At 49.6% G+C, this 9,708-nt stretch overlaps 1 protein-coding gene across 2 annotated transcripts; it reads right to left on the reverse strand.

The window, feature by feature from the left end:
* Window positions 1-1,745: 1,745 nt before the first annotated feature.
* On the reverse strand, window positions 1,746-6,585 carry LOC119259890 (T-cell surface glycoprotein CD8 alpha chain-like). Of its 2 annotated transcripts, XM_037528870.2 has the most exons (6): window positions 6,543-6,585; window positions 6,103-6,456; window positions 5,525-5,638; window positions 5,191-5,301; window positions 4,568-4,598; window positions 1,746-2,209 (listed from the first exon to the last, which is right to left on the reverse strand). In XM_037528870.2, exons 1-6 carry the CDS (start codon window positions 6,583-6,585, stop codon window positions 2,158-2,160), a joined length of 705 nt encoding a protein of 234 aa, XP_037384767.2. In that variant the 3' UTR covers window positions 1,746-2,157. The 2 variants fall into 2 exon arrangements, with proteins under 2 accessions (XP_037384767.2, XP_037384766.1); XM_037528869.2 differs by lacking the exon at window positions 6,543-6,585 and having other exon boundaries at window positions 5,513-5,638; window positions 6,103-6,450.
* Between the last annotated feature and the right edge of the window lie 3,123 nt (window positions 6,586-9,708).

Consider the following 9,708-nt stretch of genomic DNA (forward strand, 5'->3'; position numbering starts at 1 on the left):
TGTCAAGGCTTGGAGCAGGACATCAGACCTCGGGTGCTCCTGGTCTGGTCAGCAGGATTGGGTCAGGGAGGAGGGGGGAGAGCTAACCTGGATCTCATGGAGAGCTTCTTGGTTTCATTTCTACTTCCTCATATCTGGAACGCCTAATTCTCTTGCTTTCTGTTCTCCAAAATACCTTGGTTTTTGAAAATTAAGGATGTGGAGTGTACTTCCCAGAGGCTAAGGGAAATTCTCTTTTTTGACCCGGTGTTAGTTATGTGAGCCTGTTCTTGAGTGAGGTTTTGGGGTCATACACTTGGAATTTGTGCACTTCTGGTCTGTATATTTTACCTCAACAACTATGAAGATTTCATGATTTACTATGAGAGGCCTTATCATTTCATCTGTTACCAAGAAAGAACAAAAGAAATAATGCAAGAAGAGGCTCATCTATTTCAGCCGGAGTGAAAATGGGGATACCAAGGTGAAAGCAGGAGCTCACCCAATCATCTTACTTATTCTAAAGAAGCAAAGATGTTTGTGAATTTTAGTAGAGTTCTACAGTATGGAAAAATTGGAAATGCTGGTTATAGTTAAATAAGTGATGACACCACCAAAAATGAAATGCTATTTTGCCATTAAAATGTTCGGTATGTTGGGCCTCCCTGGTGGCGCAGGCAGTTGAGCGCAGCACTGTGAAGCTGTCCGCAGCCTCTGCAGCGCTGGTTCGACTCCCGGCCGGCCAGGGAGATTCCCACAAGGCATGGCAGACCTCTCCTGTCCTGCTTGCTGTTTCCCTCAGCAATGTGTTTTGGTCATTCTGCCTGCTCTGTCTCTGGTGAATTCTCTCACCCTCCCATGCCTCTGGCCTGTACCCCAGTGCTTGTATAAATAAATAAATCTTAAAAAAAAAAAGTTTGGTATAAATGTTTATTCAAGTCATGTTTATAAGCAAAGTGCAATCCCATTTTTAAAAAAAAACAAAGTATATATTTTACACACAAGTCTAGAAAATAATCAGGAGGAATGTACAGCATAATATTAATAGTGGGTTATACCTGAGGTAAAAGAATTATTGCTGATTATTATTTCCTTGTGGTTTTTTTTTTCCCAGTGAGTTTGTATTTCTCTACGACCCACTAAGACAGGAAATGCAAGTGTAGGGCAGCAGTTTGGGTTCTGAGCCTCTTCCTCTGCTCGTTGAGAGGAGGCCAAGAGTTGCCTGGCAGCGCTTGAACAACTCTGTCTTTCCAAACTGTAAAAAGTCATCCAGGAGCATGTTCAAATATGGTATCTCAAGTTTAGAGATTCAAGAGGGCCTCCGCTCAGTTTCACTAAGCTCAAAGCACATTTGTAAAGGGGTGGTGTCTTCTTTTACATGGGCCGCTCTGCAATGGGAGGGCTGGGGAAGCAATATCATCCACTGAGGGGTTCTACAGAGGCTTTTTTTGAGGTGGAATGATTCCTTTTCCAAGAGTTCACCTACTCCGGTTTATTTGAGGAATTCCCGCTGTCTATATAATTTTATGCTTTATTATGTAAAAGTCTGATACTATTTGGTTACATCACAGAACTCTGGGAAAGGCAGAAGATCTCTTGCCTATTTCATTCCCTCCTCAGAGCTCTGAGCACAGAAAATGTCTATCATAGGTGCTGGAGAAGTTGCTTGTTCACCTGCAGTCTGAGACACAGTGCCCCAAGAGGTCACAGAGGCCTCTGTGAGAAAGATCCCCCACCCAATGCTGTGGAGGACCCCCCCCCCCAGCCTTGCTGTGACCCTGATCAAGCTGCTCCCCAGAGCTGGAACTCGGTCTCTCTTGCAAAATGGGTGGGGTAGAGGTTTGGACTGAGTGGGTGCACAGGCCCCCTCTAGCTCTAGCAGTCTGGTTCTGAGAACATGGCTTGCGGTTGCCCACCTTCACCCTGGTTGATGTGTGCAGAACGGAATGATAGCTCTTGTGGTATATGTAGACATTGTATGGTCTTGTTTTGTGTCAATTAAAGGAAACACATAAAGAAAAGGTAGTCTTCCCACCCCACCCCCATGAAAAAAATAATGAGAATGACACATAAGGAAGGAGGCCGGGAAAAACCAGAAGAGAAGGATAGTTGCTCTCCTCAAAGGAGAGTTCTCAGTTGAAGTCTTGTAGTGGCTGCGGCATGGGGCCTGTCGCCATGTTAGACAAGTCTCTGAGAAGGAATGGGCTTGCCCCCCTGTCTCAGTTGCGGCCTGAAAGAGAGGCAAGCGAGCATCACTGCTACAAGGGGCCATGGCAGGTGCTGCAGCATCCATCCAAGCCCATCCTCACCCCCAACCTCCCAGTCTCTAAAGGCTGGAAGGCTTGTCCCGGGGGGGCCAGCATGGGACTGGGTGAGTGACCTGCCAAGTACCTTATTAATACTCACAACAACCCTGGGGGTAGACACTGAAAATGAGAGCTTAGAGGACATCTCCAAGGTTAACTCTCTAGGTGATGGAGTAACCATCTGAAGCCACTTAATCTAGCTTCTTGAGGACTTTGTCAAGGTCCCCAGGAGGTGGAGAGGAGGCTGATAATTAAAGTTCTCAGTTGACCTGATTTTCAGCCCCAGGAGAGGATCACAGGAGACGGGGAGGATGTGAGCAAACCACCACCATCAGCCAAGTGGAGCTACTTTATCTAAAAGTGCCTTTGACAACCTAAGTGTGATGTTACACTAAGACTGTGCACTTATTCAGCACTGGGCTACCTCCTCCTAAATGTGCTAATTTGCACCCGATCTGCACCCGCTGTCCTCCAAAACCTCTCTGTTGAATCTGCTCTTGACCATCTCTGTGTCTACTAACTAACGCTGCAGAGTCTTCACATATGTTTAATCTGCAGAGTTCTGAATTTCAGGGCAGAGCTTTATTCGCATTCATTTAAAAATGAGGATTTTTAGTGAAGTAAGGGATGATTCTCCTCCCAAAACTTCCAACTGCACCTGTTTTGAAAAGGCTAAAAATCCTGTGTTTAAAGAGTCTTGGCATATCACCTGCATCAAGGCATGGAAATTCTTTACATTGGAAATTCTTTACATTTTTGCTGCTAAAAATAATGATGTATAACATGTATTTGGATTCCTGCAGAAAATATCAAGGACTGTGAAATACAAACCCTTGGTATAAGGTTTGAAATATTTTCATTGACTGAAAGGAACTAGTGAACACAGCTGTTTATCCTTAACACCCCCACCCCCACTCACTCTGCCCCCATCATAGAAGGAGCCTGCAGCTCTGCTCGTCAGGCAAGTCACTAAATGTCCTAAGCTTCGGTTTTCTCATCTGTAAATTGGTTGTCGCAGTAATTAAAGATTGCTGTAAAACTTGAAATTAAAAAAAAAAAACACCAAAAAACTACATATCCTTCCACTGCAGCAGCCATCGCTGTGTGCTACCCAATAGCCATGGTCTCAACAAGGGCCATAAGGTGACCCAAGAACCCAGCAAGCCGAGACATAGCCACTGCTGCAGGCGGGTGCCTCACCAAGGTCTTGGGGAACATGCACGAGGAGGTGTGTGACCTGCCATGGAGTCACTCAAGGTCTCCAAAGACAAGTGGGAAACAAATTCACCAAGAAAAGTTTTAGGTCACAAATTCATGCCAAGAGGAAGAGAAGGCAGTTGAGCAAGGCAGCTGCCAAGATAGGCTGGACCCCTCCCTGTTCCATATGCACACATAAAATCTTTAAAAAATATACATATGGCAAGTCACTGGTATTCTGCCAGCTTTCATCAAAGGGTGGTGGTTTGTATCTGTAATCTGATATCCTGCCCTCTGTGCCTCCCTGTCTGATGTCAGAGCCAGTGATCTATGATGTCATGGTCCATGGTGTCTACCACTGTGTTGCTATAAGGATTAGACATCCTGAGTGCGACCCCACACACACACACATTAGTGTGGGGCTAGCATAGGACTGTTAGATGTGAATATCTAACAAGGTTAGATGCCTCTCCCTAAGTACCCCAGAGAGGAGACTGAGAATGTGGTGACTCTTCCAGATACCTTTTTTCCCCCTGATCCATGAGGATGGTTTTTCCAGAACAATCATAGGCTGGATTGGATGAAGGAGTTACTAGAGCTACCTGACCCTGCCTCTGGTTCCCTTTCTTCCACTCTGCTCCTTGGCAGCAATTCAAGGCCCTGCCAATGCAGGGAAATGAGGGACTGAGCCACTACTTTTTTAGGCGATAAAAGATCATCTTTCTAGGCTAAACAGGGAAAAAAAAAAGTTCTCTTAAGAAAACACCAAAACCTAGCTGGAATCATCCAGATAAAGAGACCTCAGGTCTTTTGAGGAGCTACAACGAATTGGGGGAATCCTTCAGATGGGTTTTTTTGTTATGAGGCCAAATAAAATGGAGATTTACTGAAGTCACATGGCTCCCCCATCAGCCAGGCTGGGCATTCATTTTCTCCACGTGGCCAACCTTCGTCTTCTCTTGTCTCCGGCCCTATGCTGACTTCCACCCCCAGGACTCTGCTGCCATGTCTTTCTCAGGGGAAGGTCCCCAATATTTGTTGCTGGGGAAGCCAGGATCTGTGCCCAGGGCTTATAAGAGACTCACCTGGGACATTTGCAAACACGTTTTCGATTCCCTGAATAAGGAAAAACAGAGGGGGTAAGTTGACTGCTTCCAATACCCTATAGTTCACATGTGGGATTTTTTTCCTCCCCCTTCCCTACTTCTTTAGGATTATAACTCTTGAGACCCCAACTAAGGGCTTCTTTTCCATTCTTCTCATCAATTTAAGAAACACTGCAAATGCAGTTGTGGGTGAAGGTGGGTTAGTGCACCTCCCGCATGGTACCCCAGCAGGGTTTTCTGGAAGGTGACTCTCTCCCTTGGAGGCTTCGACTCAACCCTTCACCCTATGGGGAATGTTCCCAGGCCCACGATGGCCCCCTCTCCCTGGGGGAGTTTGTGATAAGACTGGACCTGTGTGCTTGCTTAGAGCTTCCTCTGCTGCAGCTCCTGGAATAGGGAGCTGTCGTCCTAAAAACCTCCCAGAGAATGGAAAGAGGGGCAGGGAGAATTTTTCTCAGTTTTATCTCTTGGAAAGAAATGGCCTGTACCTAGCCCTGCCGTGCAGCTCAACATCCCATCACCCCACCTCTGCTGCCTGGAGTCAGCAGCTGAAAGGACAGTCGAGGGGCAAATGGTGCCCAGAGTGATTTCCTAGGACTTACTGTTGTTACAGATGATGGCGGCGATCAGTGACAGGAGAAGGAGCCCACAAGCCCCAGCCAGGGGCGCCCAGATGTAGATATCACAGGAGAAGTCCAGCCCCTTTGTATTCACTGAAGAAACCCGAAGAGGCCAACATTCAGGAGCTGATGGGGGATCCCCTCACCCTATCCCGCCAGGCCAGCCCCGTCAGGTCTCCTGGCTCAGGGTCTTACTTGCCCCACCACTAGGAGAGCCCTCCACTCCATGTCCATATTAGAGGTGGCCCTGGCTGGGGCTCTCCCAAGGTCCCTACCGTCCCTGGCTTCCCCCATCCAGGCCCACCTCGTTTCTCACCATGGTCCCCCGCAGACGGCCGGCACCCCTCTGGACGCAGAGTCACGGGTTGAGACGCGTTGGTGGGCGCCTGCGTGGGTGGTGGAGGCCGCACCGTGGTGGTGGTGGGCTTAGCTGCGGGAGCAACAAGAGCGCGCGCTTGGGGACTGGACAGGGCGGCGGACGCGCCTTTGCCCGAGTGGCGGCTTCTGGGCTTTCCATCTGCGCCCGGGGCGGGGGAGACGGGGCGGACACGCAATGGCCTCTCCAGGCGGAGGAAGGCGTCGCGTGCGCCCTGGGCTGTGCAGAGCGCACCCGCGCCTCCCACCCAAAAGCAGATCCATCTCCCCCCACTCACCCCTCCCCCCGGGCTCGACCTGCAAGCTTGTCTCAGGTCCACGTTTTACTGGTAGGAAACCCCGAGGCTCAGAGAATGGAGCCATTCACCCAGGGCCTCACAAGCCCTGGACGTGCCAATCGCATCTAGGCTTCCCGCGGGGCGCTGAGGCTGGAAAGCAGCGCGTGCGTGTGATAAATGGTTTGAGGTGACCCCCAACCCCACGCCGAGCAGTCCCACACCATGGGTCCCGGGCCCGCACCTGGCAGGAAAACCGGCACGAAGGGACTGAAGTGTATTATCGAGTTCTGAATGGCCGCGCAGAAGTAGTAGCCTTGGTCCTTCTCCTGGAAGCGCTTCAGGGTGAGGGTGTAGCGGCTGCTACTGTCCTTTTTGCCGGATATCTGCTCGCGATCCACATCCTCCGCCCACTTGGGCGACATGCCAATGTACATTAGGAAGCGCGGACGGGAGGCGACTCCGCGTGCCTGGAAGAGCCAAGAGCAGCCAGACGGCGCGGACGGCAGCAGCACTTCGCAGCTCAGCTCCACGGTCTCCCCCGGGCTCGGGTGCACCTCCTGCTTCGACATTCGGAACACCTCTGCCGCGGCGGCGTCTGAGGGGGCCGGGCAGGAGACTGAGCCGGGAGTGCCGCGCCCCGCGCGCCCCCACCCTCAGCTTCCCCCAGAAGGGCGAACTCACGGAGCAGCAGGGCCAGGAGCAGGGCGGTGGCCGGGGGTGCCATGGCGCGCGCCCGGGGAGGCGGGTCGGACGCCCGCGGAGCGCTCCGGAGTCGGTGGCACCGGGAGGCTGGGCCCTTGGCGTCCTGGCGGTGGAGCCCGATTTCGGGTTTGAGGATGTGATGTCACTTCAACTGGCGAGAAGAGAGTCCCCTCCTTCCGCGGTTGCCGTCTTCCCATCTACATGGTTTAGGGGATGGGGCCCCTGAGTGGGGGCCCTGGAGCAGCCTTGCCGGGCTGTGGGGGAAGCTGAGATGGGCGGGCTTGAGGAGGAGGGAGACAGACTTGGAAATGACCCCTGGAAATGTCTCCCAGAGAGTGGAGATTTCAAGAAGAGGGGGTGAGAGCCGGCAGGAAAGCAGAGGGGAATGTCCACCTGCTGTGCCTTCACTCAGTGTCTCTAGCATTGTCGCCTGGCTTTTTGTCTGCAAAATGGCATGAGGACTGAGCAGGAAGAGGAGTTGGTGACTTTCCCACTTCTTGGGACCCAGGACAGGGTAGTTGGAGGTGTTCACCCAAGAAAAATCTTCTGTCCTCACTGAGAACTCTTCAGAGGGGCAGCAGCGTCCCAAGCCTGGTAGGGGACAGGCTAACCTCTGCTGACTGCGTGCTTGGGGCCTGCTCCTACTGGCTAAGCCTGAGCACACAGCCTCATTCTTTTTTGGGGACCTTGCAACAACCTCCACCTGTCTCTCCAATGACCCAGTCCTGGAGCTTTCCTGCTGTGATCATTATTCTTGTAAAGGGGGCCTGAGGTGTCACTCCTGCATGCCCCCTAGACCAGCAGGACCAGATGCAAGCTCAACTCTGGCTTGACTCAGAGGCTTTATGTGCTGGCTCCTTCCAGTCTCTGTCCACCCCCTTCCCCGCCTGTACCCCAGCCTGCATCCACACAAGGCTTGAGGTTATCTAAACTCTGGGTTCCTGCTGCTTCTGCGCTCCCTTTGTCTGGATGCCATTCTGTTAACCCAGAGGCCAGCTCTGGTGCCATGGGACTTGGAACTCATTTCTCTGTATTCTCAGCTCTGGGTGCCTAGCAGGGACATGTGCATGGACTGGGTGAATGCTTGGGTAGAGACAGTTTTTCCTCCCCTTCCTTTAAAAATAAAAGATTTATTTATTTTTATGTGTATAAGAACGGTGGTACAGGCCAGAGGTGCAGGGGTGAGAGGATTCACCAGAGACAGAGTGGGGAACAGAACAGGCAGATCTGCTGACATACACTGCTGAGGGGAGCAGAAGGCAAGACAGGAGAGGTCTGCTGGGACATGTGTGTAGCTCCCTGGACAGGGATCGAACTTGTGCTGCAGAGGCTGAGGATAGCCTCACAGTACTGTGCTTACCCGCTTGCGCCACCCTTCACTCCGCTTCCTTTTTGCCTATTGCTGTCCTGAAACCTTCCAGCCCCAGCAGATGCCCTTCTCCTACTTCTTTGAATCATAGTGGGTGTACCTCATGTTGCTGCTTGATTCTAGAGTCACATGGCATTATTAGTTCTAGGTGCCTGCCCCACCGGTGAGTTCCCCCAGGTGAAGACTGTGTCTTAGACTCCCCTCCACCTGCCACGACCCCATCACATCACATCCTGCTGAGCTGTGTTGAAGAGTTGTACCCTGATCCTGAGGTTCAAACTTAAGTGTTGGACTTTTTATTATTACCACTTTGAATTCAATGCTCTTCTTCCTTCAAGGACTCCCAAAGTGCTTATGCTAAGGTGGAATATTTAACATTTTATCTTTTTAAAATTATTTTTATTAATAAATTTTATTTTTATATTCCCCATACAATTGCAACCCCCTTATTTTGATCCTAATCCCTCCCTTCCCCGCCCCCCACCCCTCATAGAGTGTCTCTGGTTCATAGTTGTTGATTTTGATTTTCACTTTCTTATAATTATTCATTTTCCTGGTCCCTTATTTAAGTTTTCTAGATTCCTGCTATGAGTGAGACCATCCGGTGTTTTTCTTTTTCTTTCTGGCTTATTTCGCTGAGCATGATCCCTTCCAGCGCCATCCATGTTGCTGCAAATTGTATGTGTTTATCTTTTTTGAATGCTGAGTAATATTCCATGGTGTATATGTACCACATCTTCTTGATCCAGTCATCTATTTTTGGGCATTTGGGTTGTTTCCAAAGCTTAGCTATTGTAAACAGTGCTGCTATGAACATAGGGGTGCAGGTGCTCTTTGGAACTGATGTTTCTGTGTCCTTTGGGTAAATACCTAGGAGTGGAATTGCTGGATCCTGTGGAAGCTCTATGTTTAGTAGGTCCAGAAATCTCCACACAGCTCTCCATAGTGGTTGGACCAGTTTGCACTCACACCAGCAGTGCAGGAGAGTTCCTTTTTCTTCACACCCTCGCCAACATTTGTTTAACATTTTATCTTTAGAAGTGGTTCTTAAAATATCTTTTAAATGAGTTGTACTTTCTTGAAAAACTTCAGACATTATGAGAATAATAGAATATAGGGAAAGTTCCCTGCCTCAACTCTCCTCACCATTACCACTGTCGCACGGGAATGTGTCCTTCACAAGGTAGCTGTGCACAGAGGTTTATATGTATTTTAGACACATGCAGATATGCTCTGTATATTTTTTTGCAACTTACCTTTTTTATCTAACAGAAGGAAAGCTTTTCATGTCATCACATGTGGCTATTTTAGAGGGGTGCATTTTATATGGGTGTCCCATATTTTAGGTTTCCTATTAATAGACATTTAAGCAGTTTCTCATTTTTTTGTAGTTACTAGCAGGGCTGAAGTACATGCAGTATCTGTACTGTACATGGAACATTTTCAAATGGGAGATGAGGGAGGTTTTCCTTAAAACCCTTTGTAAAAATGGTTATGACCAAAGTACACAGAAATGCATCCCCCGGCATACAGAAGTGTGCATGTGTGTGTTTGCATGTGCCTGTGTGCCAGCCTGTGTAGACACAGTGCTGTCTCTTAATTCACATGAGTGAGGGTGACAAGAAGTAGCCAAGTCCAGATAGGCCACTGATGTGGCAATCATCGTTCCAGACAGCAGTTCCCTGTTCTGCTTTGTCTCTGCTCCCACTGCGGAAGGAGTGGCAAATGACCTTGCTGGCCCTGGGTGCAGTTAGGGGATGTGGTAGAGAGAATGAC

The sequence above is a fragment of the Talpa occidentalis genome, unplaced genomic scaffold, assembly GCF_014898055.3.
Source record: "Talpa occidentalis isolate TD23 unplaced genomic scaffold, MPIMG_talOcc4v2.1 talOcc4.5, whole genome shotgun sequence".
Classification (NCBI taxonomy): domain Eukaryota; kingdom Metazoa; phylum Chordata; class Mammalia; order Eulipotyphla; family Talpidae; genus Talpa; species Talpa occidentalis.

Coding starts and splice junctions, on each gene's coding strand:
- LOC119259890 (XM_037528870.2), bottom strand. CDS start 6,585: ATGGCACCCCCGGCCACCGCCCTGCTCCTGGCCCTGCTGCTCC. Junction 6,457..6,542: donor GCTCCTGGCCCTGCTGCTCC/GTGAGTTCGCCC, acceptor CGGCCCCCTCAG/ACGCCGCCGCGGCAGAGGTG. Junction 4,599..5,190: donor CGCCATCATCTGTAACAACA/GTAAGTCCTAGG, acceptor TTCCTTATTCAG/GGAATCGAAAACGTGTTTGC.